Here is a 21,123-nt window from a genome sequence, read left to right as displayed (position 1 = left end):
AGTCATTGATTGCAGGGGACTCTGAGCAGGCGGACAGACATCACCGCAAATCAACCCGATCTAGTATGATCGGGTTGATTGACACCCCCTGCTGGCGGCCGATTGGCCGCGAGTCCGCAGGGGGCGGCGTTGCACCAGCAGCTCTTGTGAGCTGCTGGTGCAATGCTGAATACGGCGAGCGTATTGATCTCCGTATTCAGTGAAGTCTGGCGGACCTGATCCGCACTGTCGTATCAGGTCCGCCAGACTTTGATAACTGGGGGCCATTGTCTGCAAATGCTGTGCTAAGAAATATTAGGTTAAGAGTACTAATATTTGTGTCCGTGTCATTTTACTTGTTTGTTTAAAGTAACATGGGAAGTCATAAATCAAAAATAAGTTTCTGTTCTATTACAATTAAAATAAAGAATGGTGGATACCAAATACTTTTGTAAATTTTTACTTAGTTCAGAGAAATTTGTGTGCTTTCCTTAAAAAGTAGAAAGGTGCCAATACTCTCTGCCATTTCTGCTACGTGTAACTAGAGATTAAAGGATCGAGATTCAAACACTATCGGCTAGATTTAGAGTTTTGTTGGTAATGACCCGCGTAGCTAACGCCGGCTTTTTTCTGGCGGCACCTTTAAAATAACTCTGGTATTGAGAGTCCATATAATGTCAGCGTTAGGCTCCAAAAAAAGAGCGTAGAGCATTTTTAACGCCACTCCAACTCTCGATACCAGAGTTGCTTACGGACGCGGCCAGCCTCAAAAACGTGCTCGTGCACGATTCCCCCTTAGGAAACAATGGGGCTGTTTGAGCTGAAAAAAAACCTAACACCTGCAAAAAAGCAGCGTTCAGCTCCTAACGCAGCCCCATTGTTTGCTATGCGTAAACACTTCCTAAGTCTGCACCTAACACCCTAACATGTACCCCGAGTCTAAACACCCCTAACCTTACACTTATTAACCCCTAATCTGCCGCCCCCGCTATCGCTGACCCCTGCATATTATTTTTAACCCCTAATCTGCCGCTCTGTAAACCGCCGCTACTTACATTATCCTTATGTACCCCTAATCTGCTGCCCCTAACACCGCCGACCCCTATATTATATTTATTAACCCCTAATCTGCCCCCCACAACGTCGCCTCCACCTGCCTACACTTATTAACCCCTAATCTGCCGAGCAGACCGCACCGCTATTATAATAAAGTTATTAACCCCTAATCCGCCTCACTAACCCTATAATAAATAGTATTAACCCCTAATCTGCCCTCCCTAACATCGCCGACACCTAACTTCAATTATTAACCCCTAATCTGCCGACCGGAGCTCACCGCTATTCTAATAAATGGATTAACCCCTAAAGCTAAGTCTAACCCTAACACTAACACCCCCCTAAATTAAATATAATTTAAATATAACGAAATTAATTAACTCTTATTAAATAAATTATTCCTATTTAAAGCTAAATACTTACCTGTAAAATAAACCCTAATATAGCTACAATATAAATTATAATTACATTGTAGCTATTTTAGGATTAATATTTATTTTACAGGCAACTTTGTAATTATTTTAACCAGGTACAATAGCTATTAAATAGTTAAGAACTATTTAATAGTTACCTAGTTAAAATAATTACAAAATTACCTGTAAAATAAATCCTAACCTAAGTTACAATTAAACCTAACACTATACTATCATTAAATTAATTAAATAAAATACCTACAATTACCTACAATTAAACCTAACACTACACTATCAATAAATTAATTAAATACAATACCTACAAATAACTACAATGAAATAAACTAACTAAAGTACAAAAAATAAAAAAGAACTAAGTTACAAAAAATAAAAAAATATTTACAAACATAAGAAAAATATTACAACAATTTTAAACTAATTACACCTACTCTAAGCCCCCTAATAAAATAACAAAGACCCCCAAAATAAAAAAATGCCCTACCCTATTCTAAATTACTAAAGTTCAAAGCTCTTTTACCTTACCAGCCCTGAACAGGGCCCTTTGCGGGGCATGCCCCAAGAAGTTCAGCTCTTTTGCCTGTAAAAAAAAACATACGATACCCCCCCCAACATTACAACCCACCACCCACATACCCCTAATCTAACCCAAACCCCCCTTAAATAAACCTAACACTAAGCCCCTGAAGATCTTCCTACCTTATCTTCACCATACCAGGTTCACCGATCGGTCCAGAAGAGCTCCTCCGATGTCCTGATCCAAGCCCAAGCGGGGGGCTGAAGAGGTCCATGATCCGGCTGAAGTCATCATCCAAACGGGAGCTGAAGAGGTCCATGATCCGGCTGAAGTCTTCATCCAAGCGGGAGCTGAAGAGGTCCATGATCCGGATGAAGTCTTCTATCAACGGCATCTTCAATCTTCTTTCTTCGGGAGCCATCATCTTCCATCCGACACGGAACATCCTCTTCTCCCGACGCCTACTAGCCGAATGAAGGTTCCTTTAAGGGACGTCATCCAAGATGGCGTCCCTCGAATTCCGATTGGCTGATAGGATTCTATCAGCCAATCAGAATTAAGGTAGGAAAATTCTGATTGGCTGATGGAATCAGCCAATCAGAATCAAGTTCAATCCGATTGGCTGATCCGATCAGCCAATCAGATTGAGCTCGCATTCTATTGGCTGTTCCGATCAGCCAATAGAATGCAAGCTCAATCTGATTGGCTGATCGGATCAGCCAATGGGATTGAACTTGATTCTGATTGGCTGATTCCATCAGCCAATCAGAATATTCCTACCTTAATTCCGATTGGCTGATAGAATCCTATCAGCCAATCAGAATTCGAGGGACGCCATCTTGGATGACGTCCCTTAAAGGAACCGTCATTCTTCAGTTGGACGTCGCCGGATGAAGATGGGTCCGCGTCGGAGGTCTTCAGGATGGAGCCGGTCCTCATCGGATGAAGATAGAAGATGCCGCTTGGAAGATGATGGTTGCCGGTCCGGATCTACTCTTCTTCCCGGATAGGATGAAGACTTAGGAGCCTCTTCTGGACCTCTTCAGCCACCGGATGATGGATCGCCAGCCCCCGCTTGGGTTGGATGAAGATTTTGGAGCCAGGACGGATCGGTGATACCTGGTGAGGTGAAGACAAGGTAGGATGATCTTCAGGGGCTTAGTGTTAGGTTTATTTAAGGGGGGTTTGGGTTAGATTAGGGGTATGTGGGTGGTGGGTTGTAATGTTGGGGGGGGTATTGTATGTTTTTTTTTACAGGAAAAAGAGCTGAACTTCTTGGGGCATGCCCCGCAAAGGGCCCTGTTCAGGGCTGGTAAGGTAAAAGAGCTTTGAACTTTAGTAATTTAGAATAGGGTAGGGCATTTTTTATTTTGGGGTCTTTGTTATTTTATTAGGGGGCTTAGAGTAGGTGTAATTAGTTTAAAATTGTTGTAATATTTTTCTTATGTTTGTAAATATTTTTTTATTTTTTGTAACTTAGTTCTTTTTTATTTTTTGTACTTTAGTTAGTTTATTTCATTGTAGTTATTTGTACATATTGTATTTAATTAATTTATTGATAGTGTAGTGTTAGGTTTAATTGTAGGTAATTGTAGGTATTTTATTTAATTAATTTAATGATAGTATAGTGTTAGGTTTAATTGTAAATTAGGTTAGGATTTATTTTACAGGTAATTTTGTAATTAGTTTAACTAGGTAACTATTAAATAGTTCTTAATTATTTAATAGCTATTTTACATGGTTAAAATAATTACAAAGTTGCCTGTAAAATAAATATTAATCCTAAAATAGCTACCATGTAATTATAATTTATATTGTAGCTATATTAGGATTTATTTTACAGGTAAGTATTTAGCTTTAAATAGGAATAATTTATTTAATAAGAGTTAATTAATTTCGTTAGATTTAAATTATATTTAATTTAGGGGGGTGTTAGTGTTAGGGTTAGACTTAGCTTTAGGGGTTAATACATTTATTAGAATAGCGGTGAGCTCCGGTCGGCAGATTAGGGGTTAATGTTTGAAGTTAGGTGTCGGCGATGTTAGGGAGGGCAGATTAGGGGTTAATACTAATTATTATAGGGTTAGTGAGGCGGATTAGGGGTTAATAACTTTATTATAATAGCGGTGCGGTCCGGTCGGCAGATTAGGGGTTAATAAGTGTAGGCAGGTGGAGGCGACGTTGTGGGGGGCAGGTTAGGGGTTAATAAATATAATATAGGGGTCGGCGGTGTTAGGGGCAGCAGATTAGGGGTACATAGCTATAATGTAGGTGGCGGCGCTTTGCGGTCGGCAGATTAGAGGTTAATTATTGTAGGTAGCTGGCGGCGACGTTGTGGGGGGCAGATTAGGGGTTAATAAATATAATACAGGGGTCGGCGGTGTTAGGGGCAGCAGATTAGGGGTTAAAAAAATTTAATCGAGTGGCGGCGATGTGGGGGGACCTCGGTTTAGGGGTACATAGGTAGTTTATGGGTGTTAGTGTACTTTAGAGTACAGTAGTTAAGAGCTTTATGAACCGGCGTTAGCCCAAAAAGCTCTTAACTACTGACTTTTTTCTGCGGCTGGAGTTTTGTCGTTAGAATTCTAACGCTCACTTCAGACACAACTCTAAATACCGGAGTTAGAAAGATCCCATTGAAAAGATAGGATACGCAATTGACGTAAGGGGATCTGCGGTATGGAAAAGTCGCGGCTGAAAAGTGAGCGTTAGACCCTTTTTTGAGTGACTCCAAATACCGGAGGTAGCCTAAAACCAGCGTTAGGAGCCTCTAACGCTGGTTTTCACGGCTACCGCCAAACTCCAAATCTAGGCCTATGCCTGCTGGGAGTTGTGTGTATTGCATCAGTGGAAACGACATTTGTGCCATACAATCCGCTGATGACTCCATGAGAAGGTGCGTTGTGCTGGCACACAAGGCACACACAGCATATGTGCAAATGCTGCAGGAAAAAAGTAGTAACTTTTACTAGAAGCATTTTTGCTAATGGAAGTATATTACAAAAATGATTCTAATTAAAATTGAAATGCAGCTGTGTATGCTAATGAATTTTCTATCCCTTTAAATATGGTAGAATTGCAAAATCAATGTATGCACAATTAAAATAGAATACAATAACTAATAACACTTAGGACCTGATTATCTAAAGCTCTCCACTCAGGTGAGATGATCTAAAATGATCCTCTAGCTCTGCAAGATCCCTAGTGAAACTCTTCAAAGGCAGATTTTACTATACTTTCTGGATGTGAAGGAGAAACAAGCCCAGTGCAATATAGCACTGCATATGACAGTTCTGCTGCGATTACACTTTGTGCTTGCTATTTTATATTGCTTTACACTTCAACTTATTTTATTACATTTAAAGCTTGCACTTACTATTTTATATTTTATTTTGTGTATTTAGGATTGTGATTTTACAAATTCTGATTATGCTTGCCTAGTTTCTTTGTAACTTAAACAAATTAGGATCATATTTTGTATATTTACTGTATGTGTAGCTCTTACAAATTACATTCCACTTTGTATTTCTTGTATTTCATTTAAAACTGAAAACTAACAGCTTCCCAGAGAGTTTCATTACTTTCTATGGGCCCGATAATTATAGTGCAGACTTCACAGGGGCTGAACGCACTAAATTCTCTAAGAAAAAGGACAGAACCTGGAAGTCCCAAAGATATAAAGGTCTCTGGGCTGTCAAGGATATTAAAGAATGCCCGTCAGTATTTCTATTTCCCTGGTGAAATTATATAAAGCCACTTTTTACCCTGAAAACAGGTTATCTCGCTAAGGGGCGTATACTGGATTTTTGGTTGGGGTAGAGAGGCATACATTCCAAAAGTGCACAATAAAATTTATATTTTAAAAATCTTACAAAATGAAAAAATGTAACCATTCATACAAAAAATACCCACGAAAAAATTGTATTGTTAAGGTGCTTAAAAAAATATAACAAATTTTATTTTATCAAAAACCTAAAATTTTATGTAAATTACACAGGAATAAATCATATTAAAAATGCACAGTGTAACTAAAAATTTAAGTTCACTGGATGTGCAAAAACACACAGAAATTCGTATTTATAAATGCAAAATACAAAGTGTAATTGATGTTTTTTTGTAAAATGGGCTATATATGAAATTGTCTTTCTAATCCCAGCATAATGCTGTAAAAATTTTCACACGACAGATCTCAGTTTTTTCTCGCAAACTAAAATGTGGTGAACTTTTCTCAAAGCACTCAAAATACTTATGACCCATCCATATTAAAATATAGGCGATTGTTAGATGCTATACTCAGAAAACAACTTAATGTGATATATACTAGTGGCAGGATTTAATTATTAAATTATGAAAGTGCACCCCCTGCTCACTGCTAAGTTTACTCTACGGAGCGAACTGTCCCTTTCCAGCAAGCTCCATTACTTTCAATGGGAGACATCTCACCACTCACAGGGACGGCCCCTTTTTTACAATAATTCCACGAAGGTAGCAAGGGTCGTCAAGAAAAAAAAAACATCTGAGCTGGCGAAGCTTAGATCATCAGGCCCCCCGAGAGATGAGATATGTCTTCCATAGTAAGTAATGAAGCTCTCTGGGATACAGAATTTCACAAGGGAGATAACTGGAGAACAACTGGGGCTGATATAAGGGCTCAGTTTGCATCAATTACAAATTAAACTGATTTTTTTTCACTACAATTTAACTTGTTTTTGCCTAGAGTTTAGTATATTTTACTTTTCTGTCAGTTAAATAAGTGTATTTTGAATTTTGAGTTAAATTCCCCTGCATAAAGCTGGCAAGAAAAATCTGTGTGTTTAAAAAGCTCACAGCATTTCACAAGACTTGTGAGAGACCTTCAGACTTACCCTGGGAACTCCCCTGTTCAGCCCAGGGAACTCCCCTGTTCAGCCCAGGGAACTCCCCGGTTCAGCCCAGGGAACTCCCCTGTCTCTTCCACTTTCTGAAGCTGTTTTATTTTACAACAGAGACAATAACAAGTGCAATGTAAGTTGTAAAATATACACAGACATATACAAAGCATGATCCTAATTTTTTAAAGTAACACAGAAATTTTCATAACATAATCAAAATTAGTAAAATCACTGCTGGACCAAAATTTAAATGTATTAAAATATATAATAGTGCAAGGCTTAAAGGCACAGTCTACTCAATAATTTGTATTTTTTAAAAGATAGATAATCCATTTATTACTCATTCCTCAGATTTGCAAAACCAACACTGTTATATTAATATACCTTGTTTCTAAGCCACTGCCCCCTTATTTTTAGTTCTTTTGACAGACTTATATTTTATCCAATCAGGGCTGTCTCCTAAATAACTCTGTGGTAGTGAGAACAAATGTATTTATATTGCACAGATGAACTAGCACTATCGAATTGTGAAAAACTTTAAAAATGCACAATGAGATAAGAGTTGGCCTTTAAGGGCATAGGAACTAGCACATGAGCCTACCTAGGTAGCTTTCAACAAAGAATACCAAGAGAACAAAACAACTTTGATGATAAAAGTAAGTTGGAAAGTTGTTTGATTGCCCTAGCTCAATCATGAAAGTTACATTTTGACTAGACTGTAATAATACTGAAAGGACTCAATCTGAATTGTAAAGTAATATAAAATACAATACACAAAGTTTAAGTGTAACAAAACTCTCATATCATGCAGTGCTATATACTAGAGTGATCTGCTGGGTTAGGGTTAAATGTGATAGAGGATGTCAATGCTGTATGACATTTATTATGGTGTGTGTAATCAGTGGGTATGAGAAGTATGGTATTACTTACAATTGGGGTCATGGATGGTTTTATTACTGTGGGTGATGAGGCCTCCTAATGTTTGGAAAACAATGGTAATTATTTAATATTGGTATCAATTATGGCTAACATTTGGACACTTTAAATGGGGACACTTATAAAAATTACATGAGACAAATGCTGGGTAAAATTTTGCCCTCTTAAAAGGCCAAAACCATCCCAATAAGATGGGCATAAAATAAAAATAAAATTAGAAATGCCATGACAAAATTGGTGAACCATAATAAATAAACTGAGCTAAAACACCAAACAGAGCCAAGAAAGAAAATGTGTGTGTATGTACATAAAAACAAAACAAACATTTGTAGCACCGTACAACTATGTGTGCATTACTAATATGTAATAAAGTGCATAATAAATTAACTTATTTACAACAGACCACTACTTAAAATGATGACCTGGGATTACAATAAAAACTAAAATGCTGATAAATCCACATTGGCATTTAATCCAGAAGGAAACAAAAAGACTGAAACAGATAAATCCAGTATGTTTCCCTCTGTCTCGAACTCATAAATCTATTTTATCCCAGTGCCTTTAGTATATATTTTATGGGGATAATTTGAAATATGTTACAATCCCCTTTATGTTTTCTTACACAATATTGTGAGACGCTGTGATATTTTTATCTTTCTTTGAGATTTTTAAAATGCACGTAAAAGTACAGCATGGTCAATGTTCTTGCACATTACACATCTTTTTGCCCATTTAGAAAACCCCTAAAAAAACTACGCTTAATAGTCTGACCGATAGCCTTAAAGGGACATGAAACCCAAATTTTTTCTTTCATGATTCAGATAGAGAATACAATTTTAAACAGCGCTCTAATTTACTTCTATTATCTAATTTGTTTAATTCTCTTGGTATCATTTGTTGAAGGAGCAGCAATGCACTAATGGTTTCTAACTGAACTCATGGGTGAGTCAATCACAATCGATATATATATGCAGCCACCAATTAGCAGCTAGAACCTAGGTTCTCTGCTGCTCCTGAGCTTTCCTAGATAAAGCTTTCAGCAAAGGATAACATGAGAAGGAAGCAAATTAAATTATAGAAGTAAATTGGAAAGTTGTTTAAAACTGTATTCTCTATCTGAAGCATGAAAGAAAAAATTTGGGGTTTCATGTCCCTTTAAAGGGACATAATACTCATATGCTAAATTACTTGAAACTGATGCAGTATAACTGTAAAAAGCTGACAGGGAAATATCACCTGAGCATCTCTATGTAAAAAAGGAAGATATTTTACCTCACAATCTCCTCAGCTCAGCAGAGTAAGTTCTGTGTAAAAAGTTATACTCAGCTGCTCCCAGCTGCAGGTAAAAAAAAAAAAAAATGAAGAAATGAACAGCAGCCAATCAGCATCAGCAGTGCTGAGGTCATGAACTCTTTTACTGTGATCTCATGAGATTTGACTTAACTCTCATGAGATTTCATAGTAAGCTGAATAGGGAAATAATATGAGAGTGCACGAGGCTCATCCCCTAAGCTGTCCCAGGACAGACACACTAAAATGCTGCTTAGAAATCCTTTACAATGGGAGGTGGCTACTGAGAAACTTTTGAGGTAAAATATATTTCTTTTTTACATAGAGATGTTCAGGAGATATTTTCTAGTCAGCTTTTTACAGCTATACTGCATCACTTTCAAGTGTTTAAACATTTGGGTATTATGGCCCTTTAAGTCTTTTTTTATGACACACAATTTGACTCAGGGCTTTGGCATTCATTTGAAAACTAATTTCAATCAGAAGGAATACAATTCTTCAAAAATGGGTAATCTTTAAATATACCCTAATGTTTTGTTTTTTTCAAAATATTATTAATCTGACAATATTTACTGTTAAATTGTGCAATAAACAGAACTTAATTCTACTTTCCTTTTGATAATTTTGAGTTTCAAAATCACTGAAGATCTAACTTACGAGCTTTCTCATATCCTTCTTTAACCAATTCTAAAGGATAACCCTTATCAATAAAACTCTCAAATGCTAACTTACGAGCTTTCTCATATCCTTCTTTAACCAATTCTAAAGGATAACCCTTATCAATAAAACTCTCAAATGATGTTGAAAATGTCCAAAATAATTCTAAATCTAGAAAGTTACATTTTTATTTCATGATACAAGAAGTGAAAGATAATCCCAAGTGATTGTGTTTTAAAAGCTGTACAAAATTATGGGTGGAGCTAAGGTCTCCATGCCATATAAAAGCAAAACATCTAATCTAAATCATGTAACGGCCATAGAAGATCAGGTTTGCTCCAAAAGGGGTTTCCAAAAATGTAAAACTATTAAAAAAAAAAAAAAAAAAACATGAATAGGTTGGCAAAACTAGATGTAAACCAGGTCTGCATGGCCATTCCTTTTACCTGTAGAAAGTATTGGTCCTGAAACATAAAAATAAAAAAAAAGTTTCAAAATTAATTTTTCTTAAGAAGAAAGGCCTGCGGTTTTGTTGGCATGAAAATATCTCTAGCCAATAAATACTTAACAGCCCACCAAACCCCCCCAAAATAAAAACTAACACAAAAAACCTAAACTACCCATTGCCCCTAAATGGGCATTTGTATGGGCATTGCCCTTAAAAGGGCATTCAGCTCTTTTACTGCCCTTAAAAGAGTAATCAGCTCTTTTCCAGCCCATTAAATCCCTAATCTTAAAAATAAAAAAACCTCCCAAAAATAAAAAAAAATCCTTACACTAAGCCCCAAATAGGTACTCACCGTTCCTGAAGTCCGGTGGGGAAGGTCTTCTTCCAGGCGGCTCCATCATCTTCCATCATCTTCTATCTTCATCCGGAGCGACGGCGGCGCAGAGGAGAGGTGCGGAGCTGTGGATCCTCAGCGGCGGTCCTCACCGGCGGCGTGGAGCAGAGGTGCGGAGCTGTCTTCCCCAACATGTGGATCCTCAGCGGTGGTCCTCGGCGGCATGGAGGCTCCTCTTCATCCAATGTCCGTAGTACTTAGTAGTACTTAGTGTTTCTGTAAGGTAGCATGATGTAACATAACTTACTATCCCACTGTGTTATCTGTTCTACAATGTACAGCTTATAATTATATTAATAGGATAAAAAGTGCAAAAAGAAAGTGCTCATGAGTTAGAGCATTTTATTGTTGCAGTTTCTTGAATATAACTATGTGTTTAATCCCTGTTAAGGGGTTAAACCTATTCTTAAAGTCAGATCCAGAGAGGCAATGCACTACTGTAACTCACATCTGGTGAGCCAATAACACATACCTCCCAACACCTGCTAGATTCCTTCCTGTATGTGAGAGATTAAAGAGCTTGTGAGCAGAGGCCAACCAGTATTTTGTGGGTGGGGCCATTTGGGAGTGGTGGAGTTACATTTTGTGGTGGAGTTACAGTCTGTGCATTTGGTGATTTTATAAGGGGGCAGAAACTACCTGCTAATGGAAGAAGTTGTAGAGCCTGAGCCAGGGATTGAAGGGAAGCCTAAAGGGGTCGGCTCCAGAACGAATGAAATGGGGGGGACATTTTTCTTTCACAAGGGGGCACGCATTTACAAAGCATGTATTAGAGTCAAAATAAGAGCAGACCTACATATTTTGCAGGAAAGTGTAGCCATCTTGATATTTAATGTATAACCAATGCCAGTATTAAAGGGATATATTGTAGAGGTGATGGGAATAATTGAGTCTGGACAACTTTTCTCTTTTGGCACACAAACTTGTGTAGTTTAATTCTGAACTCAGGTACAACTACAACAAACGGTCTGTCACCGTTGCTCAAAACCGAATACACAAAACCAAAATATATACAGGTAACCACATGAGCAACAACAAAGAAAGGTTTTCTGAAAATGTTCCCTACAGCTCAACACACCGTTGTATCGTATGAGAATAAATATTTTTTCAGTGCAACATTTTCCTGACCTTTACGCCTAGAAATTAACAGTTAAATGTGCCTTTAGGTTATATTATAGGTCTGACACTTACAGTTACAACAAGGCACCAAGGCTGGCGTTTACATTCAAACATGGCATCAATGCAAAATCAAACAAAGCTTGACTCACCATTAGTATAGTGGAAGGAGACGAGTGTCTGAATAGAACCTCTTCAAAATAATGTCTTTCCACTCATTTGTGCACTTTCGAGTGAGATCCCTTTCAAATGCCAGCTGTACCAACTGAGCTTTGCATAGCACGTCAATGATCGGTGAAAACGTTTTTAAGAGTCGAGAACGGGCCTAAGATCACAGTGCACTTTTGAGGCGTCAATAGAAGCCAGTTGCTATTTATAGACATATTTATATGATGCAATCATATTCTTATCATGGTCTATTGTTTAAGAAAATGGGTAACTCACGATAGTTAGGTAAAATTAATAGGGTTAAAGACAAGTCCAAAAAGTCTCTAATTAACTTCCAATTCCAAACAAGAGGTTAAGACACAGAGCTCCTTGCAGATGCATGATGCGACCTCACAGTTCGGCAGCTAACTCTGCCCCAACATGTAGCATTACATAGCAATTCATTATTTTATTTATTATTTTTAAAGCGTATGATCATATCAATATTTTTTGAGGGGGCACAGCATTCCATTTGGGCGGGCATTGCCCATCAATGCCCCCCTTGGAGCCGACCCTGCGTAGAAAGGACCGGTTTTCTAGGTGCCTTTTACTGTGTTTTGGGCTACAAAACTGCCCCTAGCACCACAAAATAAGCATTACTGTAGGACAAGTGACCCATCTTTTGAAAATGGTGGACAACTTCAAGTGACTTCTCTTTCAAAGGCGGGGATCACATGCCTATATGGATATGTTGATTAATAACATCAGTAAACACTTGACAGAACCATAGGAACTACATCAAGGGGGGGGGATATGCCCTAAATTGCCCCTCAACAATATATAGTCAACCTTGAGACCCTTTACTGTATTTCAAAGCAAATGAGCAATCCTTTGCCCTTTATAAAGCATAAGTTCTGTTCCGGGGTTTCTGTAGATTTTTAAGCGGCTTTTTTTACCCCCTGTCTCACCATAGAAATGTATTTGATGCCCCACAATTCAAATAAGAGGTTTCATGTCCTTATAGCTATGAAGTGATCGTCATTGTAATAATGATAATCAGGCAGTAACCGCTGTTGTGTTTATGTTTGGGCTCATAGATCCATGTTTGTCTAAGCTAATAAAACCTTTTAAGAATCAACATAAATGAGCAAGTAAAATGATCTGATACTTTGTGAAATTTTATATTGGATGACTTTTGGTACAATTATTTTATGTTTGTCTGTTTGTATCTACTATTTGTATGTATATATACTGTATGTATGTGTATATATATATATATATATATATATATATATATATATATATTAGAAATTGAATTGTATTGAACAAACAGTGTAAAATTGTAAAATATTATACCTTAGACCCATAGATTTTATTCAATCCAAATTAATATGTATTGAACCATGATTATAAGATTATGCCTTAGTCAAGGACAATAATCACTGCTTCCTAAACAGATTAAATGTTCTCTAACATTATTGCAGAGCGTCATGCTAATTTAATCCTATTATCTTCTCTTCTGCAGAGGAAGTATGCACTGCATTACAAGATTGCTCTCATCATAAACTACCTGGGGCATTGTATATCGGTTTTGGCATTGATTATTGCCTTTTTGCTTTTTTTGTGCTTAAGGTAAGTCTATGCCCTATTCCAAAGTCAAGTGCCAGTTGTTTACTAATACATTTTAAAGTTAATAATGTCAAAGTAAAAATCTCTTTCTAAAATAATTTCAGCATTATAAATGCTAATAAGATAATTTAGTTAAGTTAAAGAAAAGTTGCACTTTTAATGCAAAATGAAAATGCTGTTTTAGGAAAAATAAAACTTGTTTATTTAAATATTTTCTTGCTTAACCTTGTTAACCATCTCAGTGCTGCTTTGTATATTATTTTTATTACACTATAAAAATACAAACATACCTTAGTAGATGTAATTAATCTTCCCCTTATCATTCACTATTTCACGTTTATATTGCTTTTTCAGTAAAAATGGTGAAGTATTATATGAATGTGGGAAAAAATATTTTATTTAAATGTTTTTGTCATATTTCAAATGTCTTGCAATTGCTTTCAATTTATACAAGCGAAAACATGCTTTATGCTAATGATGTGACACTAAAGTTAAAATTACATTTTGAGGATTAAGATAGAGCATGCAGTTTTAAAAAACTTTCCATTCTTTTTAAATTCACAGTTTGTGAGTTACCATTTCCTACTGAGCATGTGCAAGAGTTCACAGTGTATACATTTATGAGTCTGTGATTGGCTGATGGCTGTAAATCCACAAAGCAGGGAAAACAGCACACCTTGCAGGGGCCCAGAGTAACATACTTGCCAGGTCCTTACTATCAAAGTAGATATACTGTATGTAGAAACACTCCAGCCACCAACGATTTCTTTAAAAGACCTTTATTTTCAAAAGTTAGGTCCAAAAGGCAAGAGGACAACGTTTGCAGGCTTGAAAATGTTTTCCTCTTGTCTTTAGGACCCAACCTATGAAAATAAAGGTCTTTTAAAGAAATCGTTGGTGGCTGGAGTGTTTCTACATGTATCTACATTGCCTGATGGCTGTCACGTAATACAGGGGGGAAATAGAAGGACATTTTGAAATTTGCAAGTAAATAAACAAAAACTTACTGCTTATTTAAAATTCTGATTAAGTTTTATAACATTGTCTTTTTATTTTGCATTTGTTGATTATGTAAATCTATTGCATTTAATGGTCCTTTTTGCATTAATATTGTGAGCCTTATAAGGGAAATTCCCCATATATGAACTACCAAAACCCAAAACTAAACCTCTCATAAAAAACTGTAGATATAGGACCAAGACATTAACATGCATGTAATAACAATAAATAAGCTACGCCTATGCAATACGGTACTAACACAGAACCATAAGAAAAATATGAACTTCGCACACTTAGTACTCCAGTTGACTTGAGGAATAATTAATAATTATTTAGAGCTATTATAAAGTGAGGGGTTATATTTAAGTTGAAGGCGACTGAGTCCTGGACCAACCCATAAAATAGGGACAGTTATACCCCATATCTGATACTTGGGCCTATAAACGGGTGGAACGTGGAAAGGCAAAGGTCAGGGGTGAGGGATAAATATAGGGACTTTATTTGTATCATAGCAGGATCTCTTAATCGTCTGGCTTTGGTGTCACCTTCAAAGTTTGTCATAATCTATGTAATGAGGGGTTGTGTGAACATTAATAATTAATGCAAATATGCAGATTGCGTAGTTAAGGGAGTTCTATTACAGAGATATGGTATGTAGTGGCAACACTTGTAACCTTGAGCTCTAAAGTTAGAACAACATAAGCTGACCCTCAGTTATTAGCTTAACATTAGGCTGCAGACAGTGGACCTGACCTCAGGTATATATTAATAGGTGCCGCCCACTGCCTTGGAACTAATATAAACAGAATAAGAAGATGACATTAAACCTTCTATTGAACTCTGAATAAGTAGTAAGCGATATCTTAAATATATTTAACTTTTAAGGGACCCAGAAAAAACATAATTTATGCTTACCTGATAAATTCCTTTCTCCTGTAGTGTAGTCAGTCCACGGGTCATCCATTACTTATGGGATATTAACTCCTCCCCAACAGGAAGTGCAAGAGGATCACCCAAGCAGAGCTGCTATATAGCTCCTCCCCTCTATGTCACACCCAGTCATTCGACCGAAAACCAAACGAGAAAGGAGAAACTATAGGGTGCAGTGGTGACTGGAGTATAATTTAAAATTTTGACCTGCCATAAAAAAACAGGGCGGGCCGTGGACTGACTACACTACAGGAGAAAGGAATTTATCAGGTAAGCATAAATTATGTTTTCTCCTGTTAAGTGTAGTCAGTCCACGGGTCATCCATTACTTATGGGATACCAATACCAAAGCTAAAGTACACGGATGACGGGAGGGACAGGCAGGATCTTTATACGGAAGGAACCACTGCCTGAAGAACCTTTCTCCCAAAAACAGCCTCCGAAGAAGCAAAAGTGTCAAATTTGTAAAATTTGGAAAAAGTATGAAGAGAAGACCAAGTTGCAGCCTTGCAAATCTGTTCAACAGAGGCCTCATTCTTAAAGGCCCAAGTGGAAGCCACAGCTCTAGTAGAATGAGCTGTAATCCTTTCAGGAGGTTGCTGTCCAGCAGTCTCATAGGCTAAATGTATTATGCTACGAAGCCAAAAGGATAGAGAGGTAGCAGATGCTTTTTGACCTCTCCTCTGTCCAGAATAAACGACAAACAGGGAAGAAGTTTGTCGAAAATCCTTAGTTGCCTGTAAATAAAATTTCAGGGCACGGACTACGTCTAGATTGTGCAGAAGTCGTTCCTTCTTTGAAGAAGGGTTAGGGCACAATGATGGAACAACAATCTCTTGATTGATATTCTTGTTAGTGACTACCTTAGGTAAGAACCCAGGTTTAGTACGCAGAACTACCTTATCTGAATGAAAAATCAGATAAGGAGAATCAGAATGTAAGGCTGATAACTCAGAGACTCTACGAGCCGAGGAAATAGCCATTAAAAATAGAACTTTCCAAGATAACAGCTTGATATCAATGGAATGAAGGGGTTCAAACGGAACACCCTGTAAAACGTTAAGAACTAAGTTTAAGCTCCACGGTGGAGCTACAATCTTAAACACAGGCTTAATCCTAGCCAAAGCCTGACAAAAAGCCTGAACGTCTGGAACTTCTGACAGACGTTTGTGTAAAAGGATGGACAGAGCTGAGATCTGTCCCTTTAAAGAACTTGCAGATAAACCCTTTTCTAAACCTTCTTGTAGAAAATACAATATCCTAGGAATCCTAACCTTACTCCATGAGTAACTCTTGGATTCGCACCAGTGTAAGTATTTACGACATATCTTATGGTAAATCTTCCTGGTAACAGGTTTCCTAGCCTGTATTAAGGTATCAATTACTGACTCCGAAAATCCACGCTTTGATAAAATCAAGCGTTCAATTTCCATGCAGTCAGCTTCAGAGAAATTAGATTTTGATGTTTGAAAGGACCCTGAATTAGAAGGTCCTGTCTCAGAGGCAGAGACCAAGGTGGACAGGATGACATGTCCACTAGATCTGCATACCAGGTCCTGCGTGGCCATGCAGGCGCTATTAGAATCACAGATGCTTTCTCTTGTTTGATCCTGGCAATCAAACGAGGAAGCATCGGGAAGGGTGGAAACACATAACCCATCCTGAAGGTCCAAGGAGCTGTCAAAGCATCTATCAGGACCGCTCCCGGGTCCCTGGACCTGGACCCGTAACAAGGAAGCTTGGCGTTCTGGCGAGACGCCATGAGATCCATATCTGGTTTGCCCCATCGTCGAAGTATTTGGGCAAAGACCTCCGGATGAAGTTCCCACTCCCCCGGATGAAAAGTCTGGCGACTTAGGAAATCCGCCTCCCAGTTCTCCACTCCTGGGATGTGGATCGCTGACAGGTGGCAAGAGTGAGACTCTGCCCAGCGAATTATCTTTGATACTTCCATCATCGCTAGGGAACTCCTTGTCCCTCCTTGATGGTTGATGTAAGCCACAGTCGTGATGTTGTCCGACTGAAACCTGATGAACCTCCGAGTTGCCAACTGAGGCCAAGCCAGAAGGGCATTGAGAACTGCTCTCAATTCCAGAATGTTTATTGGAAGGAGACTCTCCTCTTGAGTCCATGATCCCTGAGCCTTCAGGGAATTCCAGACAGCGCCCCAACCTAGTAGGCTGGCGTCTGTTGTTACAATTGTCCAGTCTGGTCTGCTGAAGGGCATCCCCCTGGACAGATGTGGCCGAAAAAGCCACCATAGAAGAGAATCTCTGGTCTCTTGATCCAGATTCAGCGTAGGGGACAAATCTGAGTAATCCCCATTCCACTGACTTAGCATGCACAATTGCAGCGGTCTGAGATGCAGGCGTGCAAAAGGAACTATGTCCATTGCCGCTACCATTAAGCCGATTACCTCCATGCATTGAGCCACTGACGGGTGTTGAATGGAATGAAGGACACGGCAAGCATTTAGAAGCTTTGTTAGCCTGTCCTCTGTCAGGTAAATTTTCATTTCTACAGAATCTATAAGAGTCCCCAAGAAGGGAACTCTTGTGAGTGGTAAGAGAGAACTCTTTTCCTCGTTCACTTTCCACCCATGCGACCTTAGAAATGCCAGTACTAACTCTGTATGAGACTTGGCAGTTTGAAAGCTTGACGCTTGTATCAGAATGTCGTCTAGGTACGGAGCCACCGAAATTCCTCGTGGTCTTAGTACCGCCAGAAGAGAGCCCAGAACCTTTGTAAAGATTCTTGGAGCCGTAGCCAACCCGAATGGAAGAGCTACAAACTGGTAATGCCTGTCTAGGAAGGCAAACCTTAGATACCGGTAATGTTCTTTGTGAATCGGTATGTGAAGGTAAGCATCCTTTAAATCCACTGTGGTCATGTACTGACCTCTTTGGATCATGGGTAAGATTGTCCGAATAGTTTCCATTTTGAACGATGGAACTCTTAGGAATTTGTTTAGGATCTTTAAATCCAATATTGGTCTGAAGGTTCCCTCTTTTTTGGGAACCACAAACAGATTTGAGTAAAACCCTTGTCCGTGTTCCGACTGCGGAACTGAGTGGATCACTCCCATTAGTAAAAGGTCTTGTACACAGCGTAGAAACGCCTCTCTCTTTATCTGGTTTGTTGACAACCTTGAAAGATGAAATCTCCCTTGTGGAGGAGAAGCTTTGAAGTCCAGAAGATATCCCTGAGATATGATCTCCAACGCCCAGGGATCCTGGACATCTCTTGCCCAAGCCTGGGTGAAGAGAGAGAGTCTGCCCCCCACTAGATCCGTTCCCGGATCGGGGGCCCTCACTTCATGCTGTCTTAGGGGCAGCAGCAGGTTTTCTGGCCTGCTTGCCCTTGTTCCAGGTCTGGTTAGGTTTCCAGCCTTGTCTGTAGCGAGCAACAGCTCCTTCCTGTTTTGGAGCAGAGGAAGTTGATGCTGCTCCTGCCTTGAAGTTACGAAAGGCACGAAAATTAGACTGTCTAGCCCTAGGTTTGGCTCTGTCTTGAGGCAGGGCATGGCCTTTACCTCCCGTAATATCAGCGATAATTTCTTTCAAACCGGGCCCGAATAAAGTCTGCCCCTTGAAAGGTATGTTAAGTAATTTAGATTTAGAAGTAACATCAGCTGACCAGGATTTTAGCCACAGCGCTCTGCGTGCCTGAATGGCGAATCCGGAATTCTTAGCCATAAGTTTAGTTAAATGTACTACGGCATCAGAAATAAATGAATTAGCTAGCTTAAGGGTTTTAAGCTTGTGTGTAATCTCATCTAATGGCGCTGAGTCAAGGGTCTCTTCCAGAGACTCAAACCAAAATGCTGCCGCAGCCGTGACAGGCGCAATGCATGCAAGGGGTTGCAATATAAAACCTTGTTGAACAAACATTTTCTTAAGGTAACCCTCTAACTTTTTATCCATTGGATCTGAAAAAGCACAGCTATCCTCCACCGGGATAGTGGTACGCTTAGCTAAAGTAGAAACTGCTCCCTCCACCTTAGGGACCGTTTGCCATAAGTCCCGTGTGGTGGCGTCTATTGGAAACATTTTTCTGAATATAGGAGGGGGCGAGAAAGGCACACCGGGTCTATCCCACTCCTTAGTAACAATTTCAGTAAGTCTCTTAGGTATAGGAAAAACGTCAGTACTCGTCGGTACCGCAAAATATTTATCCAACCTACACATTTTCTCTGGGATTGCAACTGTGTTACAATCATTCAGAGCCGCTAACACCTCCCCTAACAATACACGGAGGTTTTCCAGCTTAAACTTAAAATTTGAAATGTCTGAATCCAGTTTATTTGGATCAGATCCGTCACCCGCAGAATGAAGCTCTCCGTCCTCATGTTCTGCAAATTGTGACGCAGTATCAGACATGGCCCTAGCATTATCAGCGCACTCTGTTCTCACCCCAGAGTGATCTCGTTTACCCCTAAGTTCTGGCAATTTAGACAAAACTTCAGTCATAACATTAGCCATGTCTTGTAGAGTGATTTGTAATGGCCGCCCTGATGTACTTGGCGTTACAATATCACGCACCTCCTGAGCGGGAGATGCAGGTACTGACACGTGAGGCAAGTTAGTCGGCATAACTTCCCCCTCTTTGTCTGGTGAATGTTGCTTAACATGTACAGATTGATTTTTATTTAAAGTAGCATCAATGCAATTAGTACATAAATTTCTATTGGGCTCCACCTTGGCTTTTGAACATATTACACAAAGAGATTCCTCTGTGTCAGACATGTTTAACAAACTAGCAATTAGACTAGCAAGCTTGGAAATACTTTTCAACTAAATTTACAAGCAATATGGAAAACGTTACTGTGCCTTTAAGAAGCACAGAAAAACTGTCACAGTTGAATAACAAGAACCGGATTAGTTATAGAAACCAAATTTTCACAGTAAAAGCATAAATTTAGCAAAGGATTGCACTCATTAGCAATGGATGATTAACCCTTAATATCAGAAAAAACGTATAACAATTGAAAATATAAGCGTTTTTATCACAGTCAAAGCACAGTCTCACAGGTCTGCTGTGAGTGATTACCTCCCTCAAAACAAGTTTTGAAGACCCCTGAGCTCTGAGGAGACGTCCTGGATCATGCAGGGAAAAAAAGGCAGACTGTGACTGAATTTCTGATGCGTAGCAAAAGCGCCAAAATAGGCCCCTCCCACTCACAATACAACAGTGAGGGAAGCTCAGTAAACTGTTTTAATTTAAAACAAACGACAGCCATGTGGAAAATAACGGCCAAAACAATTTTTCACCAAGTACCTCAGATAATTAAACGATTTAACATGCCAGCAAACGTTTAAAATCTTACATATGAAATGTCATTAAAAGCCTGCTGCTAGTCGTTCACACTGCAAGTTAGGCTAAAAGTTATATGCATACAGTATTTTCCCAGTGAAATGCCATTCCCCAGAAATACTTAAGTGTAAAACATACATACATATCAGCCTGATACCAGTTGCTACTACTGCATTTAAGGCTGTACTTACATTATATTGGTATTAGCAGTATTTTCTCAGTCAATTCCATTCCTTAGAAAATAATATACTGCAACATACCTCTTTGCAGGTGAACCTGCCCGCTGTCCCCTGATCTGAAGTTACCTTACTCCTCAGAATGGCCGAGAACAGCAAATGGATCTTAGTTACGTCCGCTAAGATCATACAAAAAAACTCAGGTAGATTCTTCTTCAAATTCTGCCTGAGAAG

The 21,123-nt window shown here is 38.8% G+C and overlaps 1 protein-coding gene across 2 annotated transcripts in view; it reads left to right on the top strand.

Annotated features, from left to right (window-relative positions):
• The window catches only part of CRHR2 (corticotropin releasing hormone receptor 2), a 403,668-nt gene that overhangs the window by 223,771 nt on the left and 158,774 nt on the right, over nt 1–21,123 (top strand). For both annotated transcript variants that reach the window (XM_053712941.1, XM_053712942.1), the window contains one exon: nt 13,368–13,474. In XM_053712941.1, the coding sequence (XP_053568916.1) occupies nt 13,368–13,474 (107 nt within the window). The remainder of the gene's footprint in view (nt 1–13,367; nt 13,475–21,123) is intronic.

The sequence above is a fragment of the Bombina bombina genome, chromosome 5 (genome assembly GCF_027579735.1).
Source record: "Bombina bombina isolate aBomBom1 chromosome 5, aBomBom1.pri, whole genome shotgun sequence".
Lineage (NCBI taxonomy): Eukaryota > Metazoa > Chordata > Amphibia > Anura > Bombinatoridae > Bombina > Bombina bombina.
This window is presented reverse-complemented; position numbering and strand designations above follow the sequence as displayed.